This window comes from Drosophila santomea, chromosome 2L, assembly GCF_016746245.2.
Source record: "Drosophila santomea strain STO CAGO 1482 chromosome 2L, Prin_Dsan_1.1, whole genome shotgun sequence".
In the NCBI taxonomy this organism is placed as follows: Eukaryota; Metazoa; Arthropoda; class Insecta; order Diptera; family Drosophilidae; genus Drosophila; species Drosophila santomea.
Window position 1 is genome coordinate 25929434 of NC_053016.2, and position 22811 is coordinate 25952244.

At 42.5% G+C, this 22811-nt stretch overlaps 1 protein-coding gene across 4 annotated transcripts in view; it reads left to right on the top strand.

Annotated features, from left to right (window-relative positions):
- LOC120447063 (dnaJ homolog subfamily C member 16) overlaps nucleotides 1–22811 on the top strand; it is a 412134-nt gene that overhangs the window by 223895 nt on the left and 165428 nt on the right. For all 4 annotated transcript variants that reach the window (XM_039628657.1, XM_039628491.1, XM_039628573.1 and 1 more), the window contains one exon: nucleotides 8452–8612. In XM_039628657.1, the coding sequence (XP_039484591.1) occupies nucleotides 8452–8612 (161 nt within the window). The remainder of the gene's footprint in view (nucleotides 1–8451; nucleotides 8613–22811) is intronic.

A 22811-nucleotide genomic window follows, 5' to 3' on the forward strand; every position in this document is an offset into this window, starting at 1 on the left:
CCTTTTGGGACATTGATTTTTCTATCTTGGAGACGAGAGAGTGTAGTGCTGTCTGTGTCGATTTCCCTTTCTTGTAGGCGTGTTGCGTGTCTGTGATAAGACTAGTTGAGAGTTGATCTCAGATGCAGGCCGATGATTCTTTCAAAGGTATTTAGTAGGAAGGATGACTTATTGCTCTGAAGTCCTTGGGGTTCCCATTTCCCAGCTTTGGGAATGAAGACAATACGGGACTCTAGCCACGATTGTGGTAGGTGTTAGAATAGTATAAATATATAAATATTAGTGATTTTATTAGTAAGATCTAATTATGTGTTTAAAAGGATAGATAGAAAAAATAGACAGATAAATTTTGCTTTAAGAACGGCAGAGAATCAAGACTAGAGATAATAGGGGTCATGCAACTCATAATTAGGTCTACAATGATTTAGGATTAGGGATACGTAGTTTCTAGTGTATCTGCTTCAAACGGAGAAGTTTAGCCATTCGCGTTTCTTGGGTTGACACGAGAGCAGGTCATAGCTACACTTCGAACCACATAACTTCATATCGTCTTTGTACATAAGTATACCCAAATGTTTTATTACTAAGGGAAGGTCGTTAATAATAAGGTAAAAAGGAGCGGACTAAGGTGCCTCCCTTGTGCCGTTGGGTCCTGCCATTCAGATAACTTAAAATCCATTTAAGAAGAAGAACAGGAAAACCTAAAAAATCTGCATATTAGTTGCAGCAGTGAAGATCGGACCGATTAAAGCCAAATAGAAACTTATTGAGCCTCAGAATGTTTGCCTTGCGAAAACAATGAATTCGTCGCTTCGAAAAATTCTCCTCTTCCTCTTTAAAAATTCTCTTTCTTGTATTCTCCGAGTCACATCCGGCGTCCCACAAGGAGCCACCTAGGTCCGCTCCTTTTTACCTTATTTATTAACGACATTCCCTTAATAATAAATCATTCGCGTGTACTAATGTACGCTGATGATGTAAAATTATGCTTGCAATATAAGGACATTTCTCGCCATTTGGACTTACAATCCGATCTAGATTGCTTTCAAACCTGGTGCCGTGATAACGTATTAAACTTAAATGGCTCTAAGTGTAAAGTTATGACCTTTTGTCGTGCCAACTCAATGCACGCAACTTACACTTTAAGTGGCTGCTCTTTGGACAGAATCACACATGTTGATGATCTTGGTGTTCTTCTGGACCCTAAACTTAAATTTTCAGACCATATTTCGTCTATTGTCAATAAGGCCAGGGGTGGTTTTATAAAACGGTGGTTAAAGGAATTTGATGATCCTTACTTGACCAAAACATTATTTATTTCTCTAGTCCGTCCGATCCTCGAGTATGGATCACCTGTTTGGAGTCCACAATATGAAGTTTACTCGGACCGCATTGAATCGGTTCAAAAGAACTTCTTACATTTTGCCTTACGGCGCCTTAATGGGGATGCAAACCGTAGATTACCTCCTTATTCGAATAGATTAATGTTAATTAACTTACCCTCCTTAGCTAACCGTAGAACGATGCTTGGAACAGTCTTTATTTTTAACCTAATTCGTGGTGAAGTGGATAGTCCCGACTTGGTTAGTCGGCTAAACTTCACTGTTCCAAGCAGATTTACTAGAAATTACGTACCTCTAATTTTAAATCATTGTAGATCTAACTATGAGTTGCATGATCCCTAAAGAGTATTATGTTCTGACTATAATAGATTCTATCCTATTATCTCTAATTCTGACTCTCTGCCGTTTTTAAAGCGATCAATACTAACGTACTTAACGAATTCTTAGATATTACTACTAGCATACATATATTTCCTCGTCCTTTACTGTCTTCTATATTGCGTCTATCTTCCCGCGATTCGAGCCGTACGATACACGGCAGCGCCCCTCGGTCGGTTGGGCGGGAGGCGTGGCCGTGGGACTCGCGCGTTTAAAAAAAAAAAAAAAACTCTTTCACAACCATACTATCCGGCCAAAAATGTCCAAAATATAAGCCGAGAAACGAAAATTTGTTTCTTAAGTGGAACCACCGAGAGGGGTTTTGGCACTGCAGGTGTATTTCTGAAGTGCCAACTTGTGCCGGTAGTCCGGACTCAATATTCCATTGTAGTGGTAAACTATTCGGGACGGGTGGAATCACCGGTTGAGAAACCAGTGCAGACAAAACGAAATCTGTAGCAATCCCAGGCTGGACTCCCTCCACAACGGATTGATCGGATTGCTCCGAATCTATTTTAGCTGCCGATCTAAGCAACACTGGAGGGTTTTGCTGCGATCGTCAACTGATCAGCTGTGGAGTCCTGTTGATCGCTTTCCGAAGGTTGCGGGGCATTCCCCTTAAGCAGCCTACCACCAGCGGCTTTCTTGCGCTTTGGAGATTCTTCTAATAGCTTGAGGCTATTAAATTGTGAATCTAGCGCGGAAGGAAGATCAGTCCTTTTAAGCCACCTTTAGTTTGGCGCATAAAGAGTTTCATTTCAATCGCAACTCCTTGGCAAGTATCACAACAGTATTTTAGATTGGGGCCTTTTGTTAGGTCATCACTTGTTCGGCAGTTGAAGCCAGCGCACTTTGTGTGCACCATTCTATCACATAGCCAACAGGTCATTTTTGACTGCTCAGGCTTTATTACCTGACGGCATTTGTTATGGAAGCAGACAACATTGGTTTCCATATTTAATTGGGTTCACCAAAAGACAAAATCAAAAAATGTACAGAAAGAGCGCAATCTGCACTTTAGGATTTTGTGTGGGAGAGCAAGAGAGCGGGAGAGCGGGAGAGCGGGTACACCTTGCAGTTAAGTACAAAAAGAGCACCAAACAGCACTACGGAGAACGCACGAAAGAGAGAGTAAACAAAACGAAAAGATAGAAAGAGAACAGATTAAATGTATTTATTAAAATAATGCATAAATCACAAAAGATTCACTCGCGAAGCGAACGGAACTTTAACCAGTACTGATTACGAAATTGAATTATTCAAGAATTTATTAATATCCACCGCTGGATTTGGCAAAACAAAAATAAATTCGGAGCGCCAAAAAAAAACACGACCGTTCGCTTTGAAGCTAGAAGACAAATGATAAAACGAATACCAAAACCATTAACCAAATGATTTGCCATTAACCGAGAAACCCGTTCCTAAAATATACAATTACATCTCAGAGATGTGTAATTGCCTACGCGTGTTATGTTGTCAAAAGAAAAAACTCCTTTGTTGTAATTATAATTTTAGTTTCTGGTTTTAAGAGTGGGAGTGGTTAAAATGTGCTGCCTTATCGCTAAAAAAATAATAGGACGAATTAAAAAGAAAATATTAACTTATTTTAAAGGTATGGACGTGAGCTGTTTGCAAACATAAAAGAGGAGTTGCAGTATTTTGCAGTTGCAAGAGCGTGAGATAGATACCTTGGGGACTGTTAGGTTGGCCACAAGAGAGAGACGTATCGGTGGTCCGAATCCGATGTATTACCAGATCTACTGATCATGCGTTATCAAAGAAGCTGACTACTGGATGCGTGCTACTAGGTTAGCTTACCTCATCCGATTGCTGTCGACTGCTAAGTGAATCATACCCTGCCGCCCGCTTTATATAGGCGCCGGCTAAGACTAGTGTGCCCGTCGCCTGCGTGGCATTTGCCAGTGTGTCAGTGTGGCCATCCTGCTCGATCCAGTGTGACTCTTCGTTCGAGTTTAAAATACTGCATATACGTTTATTAAATGTTTATTAATTTTATGGTCTATATTGCTTTTCCGTTAATTGTATTTAATGTGCGCGGTACGGGTCACAAACTTGGTTTTATTTATTAGATCTGATTATCAGATAAAAACAAGAGAGAACGCTATAGTCGAGTTCCCCGACTATCTGATACCCGTTATTCAGCTAGTGGAAGTGCGAAGGAGGTCTTCAACATTGACAGTTTTTGGGCGGTTTGTGGGCGTTAGAGTGGGCGTGGCAAAAAGTTTTTTAACAAATCAATAGAAATTTACAAGACCAATACAGAAATGAAAAAATATTTAATCATTTTTCAAAAGTGTGGGCGTGGCAGTTTTGTGCGGTTTGTGGGCGTTAGAGTGGGCGTGGCAGCATGATTCGACAAACTTGCGTTGCGTCCAAGTCCCTGGAGTCTGTATGCCAAATCTCAACTTTCTAGCTTTTGTAGTTCCTGAGATCTCGACGTTCATACGGACGGACAGACGGACATGGCCAAATCGACTCAGCTATTGATCCTGATCAAGAATATATATACTTTACATGGTCGGAAACGGTTCCTTCTGCCTGTTACATACTTTTCAACGAATCTAGTATACCCTTTTACTCTACGAGTAACGGGTATAACTAGTTTGGTGTATAAGATCGCTTTTTGTTTCGATATTTTATCTTTCACGGAAAAGAGTCCAGGGATTTTCCTTGGCTTAGGGAATTTAACTCAGGGATTTTTTGTCATACTTTTTTTTGCTCATATATTATTATGCAATAGTATTTAATACAAGAAGATGACATCTGAATCAACTTGGGATCGCCGTATCGTCTGCAAGTTTAATTTGCTCAAAGGGGTATAAAGGTACAATTCAAGTAACTTGTGAGTGTTTTCCGGCTGAATCAGTCTGATTTTAGGCATCGCATCTGTTGGCTTACTCTATAGTTCTATAATTTTCTTAAAATCCAAATTAATGTGCCCTTATAACATTCTGCTCAGATTTAGACAAGCATGAGAGTACGATTATTGGTCTGTGCAAACGAATTGTACAATCTTTCCCTGGCTTCGGTATCATTAGTATTATCGATGTTTCCCACTTCTTGGGAAATAATCAAGTCGGTTTATCCCGTTAAAGAGCTAAGTGATGATATTACTTAAACTTGTTAGCTCAATTAGACTTATTTAGACTGTGACGCCTGGAGGCATTTTGACTTTTAATTGCTTTTTTATTATTTTTTCACTACGTCTCGGATTCGGCCTTGGTACCCAGAATAATTTAGCTGTACAGTTTGGATGGAATACATTTTTAAGATATATTGTACTGTCGTTGTGCTTTTTTCCTTCATAACTGTGACGATAAATCTACCTTATGTTGTAGGGAACTTACATACTTTTTTCACATAAGCCAGTTTATTTGGGACGTTAACTTTTTAGTGTGCTCGATTATCTCCGAGATTTGCAGATGAGTTAAGAGCTCTGAAGAGTGATATGATAACAAGTCCAATAGTGTTAATGCAGATATTAGATTACAACACACAAAATCGATTAACTGATTAACTCGGGGAGCATAACATAAAAGTGATCTTCCATTTTCGTTTGCAGTCAGAAATCCCTTTTGATTACCTATGTTAACCAATGCGTTTGAGATATTTTTCCGAATGGTCATGGAGCTCGTGGTTTTTCGATTATAATTTAAATATTTTGTTCTATTGTCAGACACTTTTCCGCAATTAGCGGTTTAAACTAGTCTGCATGACTCTATTTATCATCTACCATTGATTTGCTTTCAATGTTGATTTTAAACTACCCACTTCATACCGTTATGATGATGGTAATCAGGCCGGAGAAGATATAGAACATATATTATACGTGGCTAGCAACGAATCAATTTAATTCAGCATACTTTAAAATATACGATGACTTTGATCGATGAGAGCCCGCGCTCATCTTGCTCCCACAACCTCCAGAAATAATTCAAACAATCCCGGGAGTAGCTTGACTTGGCCGACGCACAGCACTTCGTAGAAAAGTCTTGCGCCAATCAAAAAATGTATGCGTTCAGAACGATTCAAATCTGGATCCGCGAACCTAAGATTTTGGGGTATGTCCCAGCTGCACATATCAATGTTTAAGCAGGGCTGACTTTTGGTAATATTGGAGGCCATAACAGCAGTGTCTTCTTAAGTTGAAGCTAAATTGCGAATCAGGATTTTATAGAACATCTTTAATAAGATCCTGTGCCGGAAGAGCAGCAAACGTTACAGGAAATGCAGATGGTTCTACGGAATGGTATGAGTCAGAGGCAATTGGCCTGACTCGCCGGACAACGAAGATGCGTCCAGCGATTTGCTCTGTTGTACCCAACCCATTTAAAGCGCGAATATGATCGTTGAATTCAAGAAGAGTTCAGTTGTCTCGCAGACATGATGCTACAGGCTGTAGCTTCTCTATCGGTCGGTACCCCATTTCGGAGTGGACGATGCTGATGGCCACAATCACACGTAGAAAAGCGGTCAGCAAAGGTTAAAGAGGGAGTGCGTAAGCGAGGAACTAAGAACATTACGAGAACATCATCTTACTTTTAAATAAATAATTTTCCATAAAGTTTGTTGTAGATCATCGATCAGTTCCAACCTCATATGCAAAACGAAATCGTCAAACGAAGTTAGTGAAGAGCTTGACAAAGTCCGCTAAACGTTCTACTCTATTATAAATTGCAGCAATTAAAAATGTAACCTTGTTTGCAGCAGCGGTAACAATATTAGAATTTTTAGCAGCCATGGTAATTCGGTTGAAGAGGGAAAATGAGCGCAAAGAGGATTAGCGACAGCAGTACGCAATATTGCAAGTAACAGATATATAAGTAAAGTGTGGCAATTAGTGTGGTAGCAATTACGACCCTATTCTTGATCAGCCGAGTCGTTCTGTCTATGTGTCTATATCGGTTCGTCCGCCCGCTGTGATCTCATTAAGCATGCATATTTTAGTGAAGCGTGCGCAGCGCAAGTTCGTTTTAGAAGAATAATCGCGTTTATTCTATTCATTAGTTTAACAAAGAAGTAGTTTACCGGATTCGTTGTTGTGAAGGATAGAAGGAAGCTTTTTTGACTCAATAAAGTATACATATATACTCTTTATTAGTATCACTATCCGAGTTGATTCGATCACGTCCGCCTGTCTGTCTGACCGTATCAGCTTAAAGTTCTCGGTAACTATGCGAGCTAGACAGTTATGATTACACATGTAGATCAGAAACTTAGACAAAACTCAAGATTGTCAGAGAATTTAATACTTGGCGTAGGCAAAATGCTTTTGGCATATGAAGAGAAAGCTGTAGGACTAATACAAATGTGAAAAAAAAAGTTTTGGGATTGAATGATTTAGATGGACTTGTTAGCTTTTATAATTACTGAGATCTCCGACGTTCATACGGATCGACAAATCGGAATCCTTTTTCTTCTAACTAGTTTGCTGGCTCGAGGCCTATATAAAACCAGAGAGAACGCTATAGTCGAGTTCCCCGACTATCTGATACCCGTAACTCAGCTAGTGGAAGTGCGAAGGAGGTCTTCAACACTGACAGTTTTTGGCGGTTTGTGGGCGTTAGAGTGGGCGTGGCGAAAGGTTTTTTGGCAAATCGATAGAAATTTACAACACCAATACAAAAATGAAAAAATATCAAAACATTTTTCATAAGTGTGGGCGTGGCAGCTTTGGGCGGTTTGTGGGCGTGGCAGCATGATTCGACAAACTTGCGCTGCGTCTAAGTCCCTGGAGTCTGTATGCCAAATCTCAACTTTCTAGCTTTTGTAGTTCCTGAGATCTCGACGTTCATACGGACGGGCAGACGGACATGGCCAAATAGACTCGGCTATTGATCCTGATCAAGCATATATATACTTTATATGGTCGGAAACGCTACCTTCTGCCTGTTACATACTTTTCAACGAATCTAGTATACCCTTTTACTCTACGAGTAAGGGGTATAACAAGAGACAACGCTTTAGTCGAATTTCCCGACTATCTGATTCCCGTTTCTCAGCTAGTGGAAGTGAGAAGGTGAAAATTCAACACTGACCGTTTTTGGTTTTTGGTTTGTGGGCGTGGCAATAAGATTTTTGGCAAATCGAGAGGAATTTACAAGACTAACAAAACTTTGAAAAAATATCAAAACATTTTTCATAAGTGTGGGCGTGGCAGCTTTGGGCGGTTTGTGGGCGTGGCAGCATGATTCGACAAACTTGCGCTGCGTCTAAGTCCCTGGAGTCTGTATGCCAAATCTCAACTTTCTAGCTTTTGTAGTTCCTGAGATATCGACGTTCATACGGACCAGCAGACGGACATGGCCAAATAGACTCGGCTATTGATCCTGATCAAGCATATATATACTTTATATGGTTGGGAACGCTTCCTTCTGCCTGTTACATACTTTTCAACAAATCTAGTTTATACTTTTAATTTACGTCGAGATAAAGCATGCAGATCCCAAAGACATAGATGCAGCGCAAGTTTGTTGACCCATGTCGCCACGCTTACATGCTGAATATGATTGCCACGCCCACGCTAACGCACATAAACCCCACGTCCACACTTTTGAAATTTTATTTGATTTTATCATCTGATAGTCGAGGAACACGACTATAGCATTCTATATAGTTCTATCAAAGATACATACAGATACAGTCAGATCAAGTCTTTAAAATTATTACATTTTGTTTTTAAGTAAATTGTTTTTACATTGTTTTATAGGTGTATGCCCGACTGAATGGAACCGACAAAGAAAACGGTTGTGCGTAATTCTTGTTACAGAGAATAAAGGAAAAGACGACATTGAAAAAGTCGCTTTAAGGAATATTGCCTTGAATATGGGGTACCATTCAAAGAGAGTTCGATTTGCTTATATATTCAGGGTAAGTTTAATTGTTAAGGCAGTATACTATTTTAAGTCAAAATTAGAGCTACATTGGGCAATTGGAAGTGGATGCAATGAAATTCCTTTTCGACCTGAATCTTTTTATTCCTGTTTATTTTATACATTTAGTTTCGTTGTTTTTGGACGGCACTATTGCACTACTCGAAAAAATATTATTTATGATTTAGTTGACAATAAGACACGCCTAATAGCCTGAATTGTTTTAAAATTTAATTTCGTGTTCTTTAAGAATAATATATATCTACGGCTCATCAACCATCATTAAGGATGCTTGTGTGTATAATCAGTTCAGCTATTTTGTGTTGTCAAACACAATAATGTTTTTTAACGTAATTAAGTACGTTCCGATAAACACATCAACTTTTCATTGTGAAATAGAATTTAACAAGTACTAAATGTAGTAATTTTGACAATCTGTAAAGTAAAAACAAGAGAGAACGCTATAGTCGCGTTCCCCGACTATCTGATACCCGTTACTCACCTATTGGAAGTGCGAAGGAGAGACTTCCACACTGACAGTTTTTGGCAGTGTGTGGGCGTTGAAGTGGGCGTGGCAACAAGTTTTTTTGCAAATAGAAATTTACAAGACTTATAAACAATTGAAAAAATATCAATACATTATTCAAAAGTGGCCGTTTCGGACGGCTTGTGGGCGTGGCAACATGGGGTAACAGCCTTGGACTACGTCTATGCCTCTGGAGTCTGTATACTTAATCTGAACCTTCCAGTTTTTATAGTTCCTTAGTGCTCGACGTTCATACGGACGGACAGACGAACATGGCCAGATGGACTTGGCTATTGATCATGATCAAGAAAATATATACTTTATATGGTCGAAATTGCTTCCTTCTGCCTGTAACAAACGAATTCAACGAATCTAGTATTCATATTTACTCTAGTGCCCCGACTCTCAGATACCCGTTACTCAGCTGGTAGAGACCCAAGCAAGAAATTTTTACATTTATCAGGCACATTGATAAAAATAAAAGTATTAAATGGAAAATGGGGTCAGGAATCGAACGTCGGCGAGTGCAGACGTGTTTCTTTCAAGCTACGAATAGCAAGTTCTAAAAACTACAACAGTATAGTGAAAGTTAAACACAAAGTGTAAAGTGCAGTTTGCACAACTAACAATTATTGACTATAGTAATTATTTACTAAAATAAATAATTATTCCATATTGTTCTGGTAATTGTTATATGTGGACTTAGAACAATGAATCAAAACGACATACGTTCTCAGCGACAATGTGAACAAGACGAGCGCCGGCTCTCTTTACAACGCAACAATGCATACTTTTCTTTCGTCTCACCGCAAATCGGTGATCGAGCACCCTCACCTTCAACTAACTCGAAACTTTTGCCCTCAGAGAACGACAGACCGCGTTCTTGCTCTCCCTCTCTGCCTGCTTCGGCTCACAAGTCGTGGAGCGAAGAGACCGCCTCTCCTACCCCGCTCCTCTCGCAGCGCCAAACGACCGTCCCGGGTAACTGTAACACTGCAATAACGAGTGCAGTGACCTCACTGGCAACTGTCACTGCTACCACAACAACAACTTCGTCAGCGGCCCAACTAATTATCGCTGTGCCAGCTGTAAATAATTCAGCAGCACTGACCGTTTGCAACAACAATAATGCACGCAAAGAAGAATCAAAACAAAAGCAGAAGTCGATTTCGACTGTGCAGACTGGCATGGATCGCTACATCCAAATCAAGAGAAAGCTCAGCCCTCAAAACAATAAGGCAGGTAATCAACCCAAAATCAATCGAACCAGCAACGGCAATGAAAACTCTGCAGTAAATAATTCAAACCGATATGCTATCTTGGCAGATTCTGCGACCGAACAACCCAACGAAAAAACGGTAGGGGAACCAAAAAAGACCAGGCCTCCACCAATTTTCATACGAGAACAAAGTACAAATGCACTTGTAAATAAACTCGTTGCTTTGATTGGTGACAGCAAATTCCACATTATCCCACTTAAAAAAGGAAATATTCATGAAATAAAACTACAGATCCAAACAGAAGCAGACCACCGTATAGTGACTAAATACCTAAATGATGCTGGTAAAAACTACTACACATACCAATTAAAAAGTTGCAAAGGGCTACAGGTAGTACTTAAGGGCATTGAAGCAACAGTGACACCAGCTGAGATAATTGAGGCTCTGAAGGCCAAAAACTTTTCTGCAAAGACAGCTATTAATATTTTAAACAAAGACAAAGTTCCGCAGCCACTATTCAAAATAGAACTCGAACCAGAGCTCCAGGCACTAAAGAAAAACGAAGTGCACCCAATATACAATTTACAGTACTTGCTACATCGGAGGATCACCGTGGAGGAGCCGCACAAACGTATCAATCCAGTTCAATGTACTAATTGCCAAGAATACGGCCACACCAAGGCATACTGCACCCTTAAGTCCGTATGTGTTGTCTGTAGCGAACCTCATACTACCGCAAACTGCCCCAAAAACAAGGACGATAAGTCTGTGAAGAAATGCAGTAACTGCGGGGAAAAACATACTGCAAACTACAGAGGCTGTGTGGTGTACAAAGAATTGAAGAGCCGCCTAAACAAACGTATTGCCACAGCACATACATACAACAAAGTCAATTTCTACTCTCCGCAACCGATTTTTCAACCACCCCTAACTTTCCCAAGCACTACTCCAACAATTTCTTTCGCTAGCGCCCTAAAATCCGGACTAGAAGTGCCCGCCCCACCGACAAGAACTGCTCATTCCGAACATACACCGACAAACATCCAACAAACACAACAAAGTGGCATCGAAGCTATGATGCTATCCCTACAGCAAAGCATGAAAGACTTTATGACGTTCATGCAAAATACTTTGCAAGAGCTCATGAAAAACCAAAATATCCTGATTCAACTTCTTGTATCTTCAAAATCCCCATAATGGCTTCCCTACGGATATCTCTGTGGAACGCAAATGGCGTTTCACGGCATACACAAGAGCTCACACAGTTCATTTACGAAAAAAACATCGACGTAATGCTACTATCAGAAACGCACCTCACAAATAAAAACAATTTTCATATACCAGGATACTTGTTCTATGGTACAAATCATCCAGATGGTAAAGCTCATGGAGGCACTGGAATACTCATCAGAAATCGCATAAAACACCACCACTTAAACAATTTTGACAAAAACTACTTACAATCTACGTCCATAGCCTTACAACTCAACAATGGTTCAACGACTCTAGCCGCAGTCTACTGCCCACCGCGCTTTCCAATCTCTGAGGATCAATTCATGGAATTCTTTAACACACTAGGTGACAGGTTCATCGCAGCGGGTGACTATAACGCCAAGCACACCCATTGGGGATCTCGACTTGTGACGCCAAAGGGTAAGCAATTGTACAATGCGCTTACGAAGCCAGAAAACAAGCTAGACTATGTATCCCCGGGTAAGCCTACATACTGGCCAGCAGACCCAAGAAAAATCCCAGACCTGATCGATTTTGCAATTACTAAACATGTCCCCCGCAACATGGTCACCGCCGAAGCACTAGCAGATTTATCATCAGATCACTCACCTGTTTTTCTAAATATGCTAACTCGCCCCCACATCGTCGACCCACCGTATAGACTCACAAATTTTAGAACAAACTGGCCAAGGTATCAAAAGTATGTCTGTTCACACATAGAACTAACGACGGCATTATCTACAAAGGAGGATATAGACAAGTCAACGGAAACTCTTGGAAACATTTTAGTTTCGGCTGCAAAGGCTTCAACCCCGCCAGTGACGTATGCAAAACCAAACTACGCCTACGAAGGGATTGGCAGTCTAATAGATCACCAATTACAAAGCACATGCTTAAGATAGCCACACGCAGGCTTACCAATGCTCTCAAACAAGAGGAAAAAAACAGCCAACGTTCATATATCGAGCAACTCTCTCCCACCAGCACTAAGTACCCTCTTTGGAGAGCTCACAGAAACCTAAAGACTCCAATAGCGCCAATTATGCCACTACGAAGTCCCTCTGGCACCTGGTTTCGAAGTGATGAAGAAAGAGCCAGTGCTTTCGCTGACCATTTACAAAATGTATTCCGACCAAATCCCTCTACCAACACATTTATTCTCCCTCCTTTAATAGCAGCCAATCTAGATCCTCAAGAACCCTTTGAATTCCGACCATGTGAACTAGCAAAGGTTATCAAAGAGCAACTGAACCCAAAAAATCGCCTGGCTACGACCTAATAACTCCAAGAATGCTCATTGAACTCCCAAAGTGTGCTATTCTTCACATCTGCCTGTTGTTCAACGCAATCGCCAAGCTTGGATACTTCCCTCAAAAATGGAAAAAGTCGATCATAGTAATGATTCCAAAGCCAGGAAAAGATAAAACGCAGCCATCATCATATAGACCGATAAGCTTACTAACATGTCTTTCAAAGCTGTTTGAAAAAATGCTACTCCTTCGGATTAGCCCTCATCTTAGAATAAAGAACACACTTCCAACGCATCAATTTGGCTTTAGAGAAAAACATGGAACCATCGAACAGGTCAATCGAATCACGTCAGAAATTCGTACTGCTTTTGAACATCGAGAATACTGCACAGCCATTTTTCTAGACGTCGCGCAGGCATTTGACAGAGTGTGGCTCGATGGACTTTTGTTTAAAATAATCAAGCTGTTGCCCCAAAACACACATAAGCTACTGAAGTCATACCTATATAACAGAGTGTTTGCAATAAGATGCGATACAAGCACTTCACGCGATTGCGCAATCGAAGCTGGAGTGCCGCAAGGCAGTGTACTGGGTCCAATCTTATACACCCTGTATACGGCGGATTTCCCCATAGACTACAATCTAACAACCTCCACGTTCGCTGATGATACCGCGATACTCAGTCGCTCCAAATGCCCAATAAAAGCCACGGCACTCCTATCCCGACACTTAACATCTGTAGAACGATGGCTTGCCGACTGGAGAATTTCAATAAATGTTCAAAAATGCAAGCAGGTTACCTTTACCTTAAACAAACAAACATGCCCACCACTGGTCTTGAATAACATATGCATTCCACAAGCCGACGAGGTAACATATCTGGGTGTTCATCTGGACAGGCGGCTCACTTGGCGCAAACATATAGAAGCCAAATCGATACATCTTAAACTTAAAGCAAGGAACCTCCACTGGCTCATAAATGCTCGCTCTCCACTTAGTCTGGAGTTCAAAGCTCTTCTATACAACTCCGTCTTAAAACCTATCTGGACTTATGGCTCCGAGCTGTGGGGCAACGCATCCAGAAGTAACATAGACATTATTCAGCGAGCACAGTCAAGAATTCTGAGAATTATCACTGGAGCGCCGTGGTACCTTCGGAACGAAAACATACACAGAGACCTAAAAATCAAATTAGTAATCGAAGTAATAGCTGAGAAAAAACGAAGTATAACGAAAAGCTGACCACCCATACAAATCCCCTCGCAAGAAAACTAATCCGAGTATGCAGTCAAAGCCGGCTGCACCGCAACGACCTCCCAGCCCAGCAATAAACTTATTAGGGCATTAATGAAAAAACTATCACTAAGTGAAAGTTAATTAAGTTAGATTAAGATTTGAACACTTATTGTTAGTCTCTTAACACAAAGGGAAGATTCAATAAATAATAAAAAAGCAAAAAAAAAAGTGGATGTGGCAAACAAATTGTTAGCACACCGATAGGAATTTACAAGACAAATATATAACTGAAAAAATATCAAAACATTTTTCAAGAGTGTGGTTGTGCTTAAAGGGAAACTTACGATAAGTTTGTGAGACTGAAAAGTCTCCAATACTTCTAAGCGACGTGTGAGGACCGAAAGTCTCCAATACTACAAGAAGTTTAAGAGGTTCGAAAGCCTCTAATTCAACAAAAAGTTTTAGAGGCTTCAAAGTTTTCTTGTTAATGAGAAGTAGTATAGTATAGTTACCTCAAGTGAAAATGGACTCGGTGCACCAAAATGATACTGCAGGCGACTCCCAGGTAGGTGCTACTGAAAAGGTGCAGGATTCCCTCTTTCTTATCTTAACTTTCATTTCATCTTTCAATTTGCTTTTCCTATTTCCATTATTTTCTTTATTTCCATTAATTCTACATGATATGTTATGTGCGTATATTCTATACGTCACACTACTCACCTGCCTGGGGTGCGACATGCTTCTACGTTGTATCATTGCGCTGGCTCTGCGTTTACGTTTTCCACTGTTTTATTTACCTAAAGATCAGAGTTTCGATATGTGAATTTTAAGGAAAACCCGGGCTGCCAACGTATTGTGGGGTTCTTCAAGCGTCGTAGAACGGTAGATAGTGCCAACGTGCCGGTTTTGAAAGCTCTGGTGACGGTTGAAAATGATCCATGGATACTTGCGGAAGAAACGAGAAAGAGAAACTGCATCCAGTAAAGCTTTATATTTTGATGTGGGCGAGAGGCCCGACAGTCTCAATACATTTAGAAGGTGGTGAGGCTCGAATGTCATGTTATGTAGGTATAAAAGTTACCTTGTCTTAGAAGAGGACTTGTGCCAAATGGTCATCACCTTGTCATAGATAGTCCGTCAAAAGGTTAGTGATAGTTATTGACCTTCTTCACATTTCGCGTCAGCACATTCTTTCGTTTTCGTTTTTAGATTTCTAATACATGAAAGTTGTTTAATTAAAAATAATTGAAGTGCCCATAATCACACGCACGCGTCACCTCTACGAGTAAGCCATTTTCTTCTAGCCATTTCTTGGCAGGCCGTTGTATTGCCAATAGATAAATAATTTTCAATTTCACAGCTGGGACACTATTTTTTTTGGTAGGGAAGGCTACCAGTTGTCAGGCGTTGATTTGTTGATGGTATGTACGCTATGTAGATCTTGCAGTGCCGAAAAGAATTTAATGTACATGAAATTGTAAATGCTTAAAAATATATGGTTCAATATTCTTAATCTAGATGTTGTCCTTTGTGTATTTATACCCGTTACACGTAGAGTAAAAAGGTACACTGGTTTCGTTGAAAAGTATGTAAGTGGTAGAAGGAAGCGTTTCCGACCATATAAAGTATATATATTCTTGATTAGGATCAATGGATCCGATCTGGCACTGTCCGTCCTTCTGTCCGTATGAACGTCGAGATCTCAGGAACTATAAAAGCTAGAATGTTGAGATCTAGAAGGCAGACTCCAGAGGCATACTTCGCGTCTATGTGACCACATCCGGGATGATCCTAAAGATCCTTTACCCCTTCAGAGCTGTTAGCTCTGGCGTTGGCTTCGCCTACAGTGCTACAATCTTCTTAACCTCGTGATATATCTCCTTCGCCTCCAAGGCCAGCAAGTCTAAAGGCAGAGTTCCAGCTATAACTTGGGCTGCGTCGTCGGAAATTGTCCGAAAGCCGGAGCACACCCTTAGGGCACACAGCCTGTGCGTAGATTCCAGGCTCCTTATGTAGGACCTCTTCTCTGAAGCTTCCGCCCATATTGGGGCTGCGTATAGTGCTTTTGCCCTGCAGACAGACTGCAGGAGGAGTCTTCGTCCCTGCCTTGGGCCCATGCAGTTGAGCATTATTCGCGCTAAGGCCCTAGCGACGCTTGACGCCTTCCTGCTCGCTTCCGCCAGATGCTCTTTTAACGATAGCATAGTGTCTAAGAAAACCCCTAGGTATCGTGTCGCTCGCGCCGACGTGACCGTGGTGCCTCCGACTCGGATGGTGGCTGAATGTACCTGTTTGCCTACGTTTTGTGGTGTGCAATGTCCAAGCCGACCGCTAAGAGCCACTCCATTTTGATGCCGATTGATGCATTCGCAAGACTCTCAGCTTCTTGAACGGTTTTTGCCACGATTACCACGGCAATATCGCCAATCACCTTGGTTCTCCGTGATAGTGGCCGTAGCACCCCATCGTACATTGCGTTCCAAAGCAGCGGCCCGAGTAGAGAGCCTTGGGGGACCCCGCAGATTACCCTGTGCTCAAGTGTGCCTCCGTCTGTGTCGTACAGTAGCACTCTGTCGCTGAAATAGGACTTAACTATGCCCACCAGAGCGTCCGGTACCCCTAGGAGGTGTAAGGCTTTAATGATGACGCCCCATCTTGCCGAGTTGAACGCATTTCTAATGTCCAGGGTCACCACCAAGCAGTACTTCTTGCTGCCTCCGTGCCATCTTTTGCCTTCAATTGCCTTCGAGGCGATCTCCTTGACAGTTGCTATAGCATTCACGGTCGATATCGCCTTCCTAACGCCAAACTGCATTTCCGAGAGGTCCCCTGCAGCGGAGATGGCTTCGTGCAGTCTGAGGCTGATACAGCGCTCGAATGCCTTGCTCATGTGGTCAATCAGGCATATCGGTCTGTATGAGGATGGGCTCTCGGGAGGCTTGTTAGGGTTGGGGAGCAGCACCAGCTTCTATCTCTTCCAGCGCTCTGAAAAGAAGCCTTCCGTGAGGCACTGGTTCAAGACGGTAGCGAATGCTTCCGGGTGCTCGTTCATTCCTAGCTTGACGGCGATGTCTGGAATTCCATTCGGCCCTGGCGCTTTTCCCGACGGCATGCCCTTTGCGACCTTACGAATTTCATCCGGTCGGAACGCTATCTGCGACAAGTCTCCTGGAGCCGCGTGCGCAGGTTGCGGATCCGAGGGCACTATTGGAAACACATGTTCCACAATCGATGCCATCGTGACCGCGTCGTCTGTTTTCAGTGGTTTCGCCTGGCTTAACATTTTTACCACTATTTTATAAGCTGATCCTCAAGGGTCCTGCTCGGCTGAATCTCAAGCAGCCGAAGCATCTCTTTAATGCCCTTCGATTGCCAGCGTATTCTTGCCTCAGAATCTCATTATAGGGGTGGCCGTGCTTCTTTTGCTGAAGCCGTCTGTCCCGAAGGCAAGTTCTGCGAGCCTCCGCGATTTCGTCGGTCCACCAATAGACTGGTTCCCGGTGGCGGTGGTGGCTTCTCGACAGCCTCATGCTAGCTGTACATGCCTTCTCAACTACTCTCGTCAGGGGCTCTCACCGATGTCGGGACTCCCAAGCGTTCCCTCAGGAACGCTACCCGCTGGAGCGTCTTTGGGTTGAAGTGCCTCTTCGCTGGTGGGGCTGTGGAAGATCCTCTGCTGGTGATGTCGCAGATAATCGCCTTGCGGGCGCTTGACGTGTATACGTCGCTGACGGACCATTGTGCGCGCTGGAAAAGCGAGCAACTGCAGAAGGTGAGGTCTACTGCCGACCCTGCTCCAGCTCGACTGAAGTTGTGTCCGTCCCCGTATTCAGGAGAGCGACGTCCATAGACCCGAAGGATTCCTGAAGGGTTCGCCCTCTTGCGTTCGTGTCGACTGAGCCCCACTCCTCTGCCCAGGCGTTGAAATCCCCAGCGTTGACCACGTCCCGCCCGCCTCTTGCGTCGTTTGCCAGCACGTCTATGACTTCGAAAAATTCCTGAAGGGAATGGCGTGGTGGTAGATAGCAGCTGTACAGGCACGCCAACGAGCCTGTCACTGCTTATCACTGCTTAGCGTCGGCTCTCCTGGCACATCCGCACTCGCTTTCAGAAGCTCTCACATAAACATATATATTTGTATGGATGTGTACGAATATATGTAGGCTGCTGGGATAGGAGCTGGAGTGTATTTATATACTATGTATTTAAACGATGGTTGCCGGGTTGTGCTGATGATTTCGAGCCCTTTTGGCGGGAAAACGAAACGGAGCCGGCAAACACGCAAATTATATGCACACTGTAAGGAGTTGAAACTCCGCACAAATGCGGATGGTGATCGCATGAGGAGGGCCTGCCGTTGCCACTTACGCAACAAGTCAACGAGAAGTAGCGTCAGTGCGAAACCTGGAGAAAGAGAGTTTGGAGACTCTGAGCTGAAGAAAGAGAGTTTGGAGACTTTGAGAGAAGGGAATTTGGAGACTCTGGAAGCGGCGAAAGAGAGTGTGGAGACTCTGAACTTATAGAAAAGAGAGTTTTGAGAGTCAGAAGGGTTAAAGGCGAATAACGGGACAAGTCGAACTTTGGACCGGGCCAACGGTAAAATCGTGGACTTTGGATCCGAAGACTGGAGACCAAAGGGATGAAACGTTAGAGAAGGCCTATATAAGCACGCCAGACGCTGGAAGCGGGACAGTCAACGAGAACAAGTATACCAGTCAACAACGTAAGAACGAAGTCAGCAGAGCAGCTACAGCCGTGGTAGTCAATAAGGAGCAAGATCGCTACGTCAAGACGTTCGGGACGAGAAAGTCTCCGAATTGAGACGCAGGTAGCTGAGGCCCAGTACGACGAAGCACGAGTAGCCCAGAGGCATCCAACAGGCGACGCAAAACCAAGAAGGGCACAGGAAAAGCGGCAGGGATTGTGGTGTAGACCCACTGGACTCTGTAGGAGAACGCGTACTTGAACCAGGCGATAGCCTAGGTGTGTCCGTGCGATCAAAGCAGGCGTGGTACCGGCGCCACCAGTCCAAACCAGACGTGGGGTTGGCGTGCTGCTGTTCCACAGGCGTTTGCCTCGGGGATCACAACCGTTAGCTGCCGTGAGTCTGCGTAGGACAGCAATTCTCAGCCCGAGTGACGAGCGCCCAACAACGAAGGTCCGCGCCACTCAGGACTATGAGAGCTGCGAGATAGTGGAACGAGGCCGTTGGACAATTCTAGATAATCAGATTCCATTGTTAGTTTAAGCACGAATAAAGACACCAGAACGAAAACTGCAAGTGTTATTACTGGTAACCGGGTGATCACGTTATACTATAAATTTGGTGGGACGAACGCACAAAATCTACTGAGCTAGCCGCACGTATTCCGTAGCGAGCAGACCAAGCAAATCTGTTTGTTACAACACACGTATATATGTACACACAGTCGACTTGGAACTTATCTGGTATAGCGCCGATGCAAACTATATTGTGGAAATCCAGCTCGAAGGACCAAATTTTGGGGCAGGGCGCTGTCGAAATGGGGCAGATCGGCTTTTCCAGTAAAGAAGAAGAAGAATTTTCAACTTTTCATTTATTCACTTCACGGGTAACAAGAAGAATGATTAGCCAATTCTCAGGCTAGATATCGCACATATCAACTTCCTAGCGATGATACTTATAATATATATACTTATACATAAAATTAAATCGATAGCAAAAGCGATAAAATAAAATAGACTTATTCCACTGGAATAATGAGGAAAGTATGCAGTCTTACCGGCATCGGTATGCAGTCTTTCTCGTTCTTCTGTCTTCACATAAAGATTAGATGATACTTTGAACTTAATTGTTGACGGTGTTTAATCGTAGATCGGTTTAGCCAGCTATGACGGAACGTTTCACCAAAATGAATGCTTCAAAAACGTGGAAAGATAAAGCTATCAACTGGCGCAATCTGCAGGATCAGCTTCCAGCAGCAATGCGGAAAGTCATTCAATATTTCAGCTGTTCTGTTGCAGTCGTAGGTGTTCCAGGAGTGGAACAATCTCTAAAACCGTTTAGCAAATGGTGCTTGATTGTTATTGAATACGATATTTGTCGGCGAGAGACATTTGAAAACTGTCTCCAATTGCAACCCTAGTGTAGACAACCACAAGGTGCATGGATGCGACCGCAAACCCTTACGGTTTATCTTTTTGGCAATATATTGAGGTACTTGACATTATTTAAGCAATGGGAAGTTCTCGACTATCGCTCTCAAGTGCGTTTTCTATGTTTGAGGAATTGGGTCATTGCAGTGCTGTTGCTCGCGACCACGGATTCTATTAAGTTCCAAGGATTTTTACTGAGGAATGCGTGGTTGAGTTGTTGAGGAGCTGTACAGGTACGTAGCATAAATCTTTTTCTGGTAAGGATACTGTGAGGAGTCTTAAAACTCCCCAAAAATCCGGGTTCAGGAGATCGGCTTAGCAACAGCTAAGACGGCTGGAATGCAATAATGGACCTTGGACCCCGGCAAAGCGGAGAGACTGTGAACTAACGGTACCGCGCTGGACCTTGGACTCGAACCGGCCAAGGGCACAGAGGTCGCAAAAAGGCGGCGGAGGTGCAGCTCGGGGCAGTCAGTCAATTGAACACGCGTAGGTCATACGAGCAAGCGCAGAGTGCGGGCGCGAGTTGCGCAGTCAGGACACGGGAGTGCGGCCGGAGCAGTCGGAACAGACTCAGAAGGTGCGGACACAGTCGATCAGTGCAAGTACGTGGAGATCGACAGATCGCGGAGAACCAAACAGAACCAAATAACACAGTCGTTCAAGAAAAGGACAGAATCAGGAAAAGTGCGTGGAATAGTGAACAGTTAAAGTACGCAGAACGAGACAAGTAAGGGTCCCATAACATCCTAAGTCCCAGTCCAGCCGGCACAAATACGCTGTCGAGAGCGACACGGGACCAAGGGACGACGAAGGGGCGACGACGCGCATACGAAGGCGAGGATCGCAGGAACTCGAAGTGGTACTAAATAATTCTTACCAGAAACTCTGTCTTCTCTTTGGTCGGTCAATCACACAAATCATAAATTTGGTGGGACGAACAAACAAACTCTCTGAGCTAGCCGTTGCAATCCGAAGCGAGCAGAAACCAAGAAATCAGATCGTTACAATGCTAAAAGGCGAGAATTTTAACTTCAATCTTGTTGTAAATTAGTGTTTAATTAAATAGTTAATTGATATTTATACTTTTATGTGATATTTTATTTTACACCGCAACACCAAACCACATGCACATTAGGCAGATCAAAAAAAAAAGGAGAGAGAAAACTAAACGAGTGTGATCGTATCTTATAACATAAATAATACATTTCAGTATTTTAGTCTAAGTTATTTTTGTATACTAGAATAGGGCTATTACAACACGCCCCCTTAAAAATTACTTCCATAATAAACTTAATAAATCATAACAATATTCATATACAAATTAATATGTTCCTCCGTCGTGGTTGGTCCTATGGCCTCCTGACGTGCGGATATTCCTTCCCGTGGGATCCGGTACGATGCTGCCACCAGGGATTTATATCTTCTTACGAAGTTTAGGTTGGAGGGCGTGACTTTGCCCTCTTTGTCGATCGCTGGCCTTTTGGCTCAGCGAGAGTATTCAAATAATAAAATGATATTTTACGGCTGCGTGCCGGAGTGAATAGCTGCTCTTTATTAAAGCTCTGGCTTAAGACTGAATACAAAAGAATATGAAAGTGTGGATCTACTCTGGCTCCAATGCATCACGCCATAAACCCATGGTCGGCAAGCCGACTCAGCATTTATGCAACATAGCTCGGAACCCCGGATAAGGGGTGTCCGTTTGCTGTTGCTGACCGTTCGAAGCGCGGAGCGCTGAACTCGGTTGGGGCGCGTCAGCATTGTTTATATGAAGTACTAGTGTTTGTGTATTGGTGACAAAAGTGTTGGTACTCTTAGTTGTTAACTTACATACATATACTTATTCTAATGTGGCTGGTGTGCATTCTGGGAAGCTTATACATTATCTAGCATTTGCTACACGGATCAGGGAAAACCCAGAAAAACCTGATCAGATAACTTCTACAAATCTTTTACAAACGATTAACTTTTAATTTAAGAGATCAAAAAATATATATGTATAGAAATTCAATAAACAGCTTCGTCATCTTACAGCAGTCCCAATTGGTCTCGCAGTTCCACAAATTTTGTTGTTGCCAATGGTTTTGTAAATATATCAGCAAGCTGGTTCTCTGTCGGAATATACTCAATAAAAATTACATTATTTTCTACTTGCTCTGGCAAAATAATATTTAATATCAATATTTTTTGATCGTTTATGACAGGAGGGGTTATTTGCAATACTAATACAGCCTTGGTTATCTTCGTAAATCTTAATGGGGTCTTCTAGTTTTATATTAACACTATTCATAAGTGATTTCAGCCATAGAGCTTCTCTCACGGCTTCAAAGAGGGCCATATACTCAGCTTCAGCTGAGGACGCTGCTACTGAGTTCTGCCTCTTTGTGTTCCAACTAATTAAATTTGAGTCGAACATTTTGAATAAGTATCCTGTGGTACTTTTTCTATCAATCTCATTACCACCCCAATCAGAATCTACATAACCAATTAATTTATTATTAAATGCTGCATTCCTTTTAAAATTCAGTTTCATATCAATACTACCCTGCAAATATCTAAGTATTCTTTTCAAGTACTGCCATAACTCGGAGTT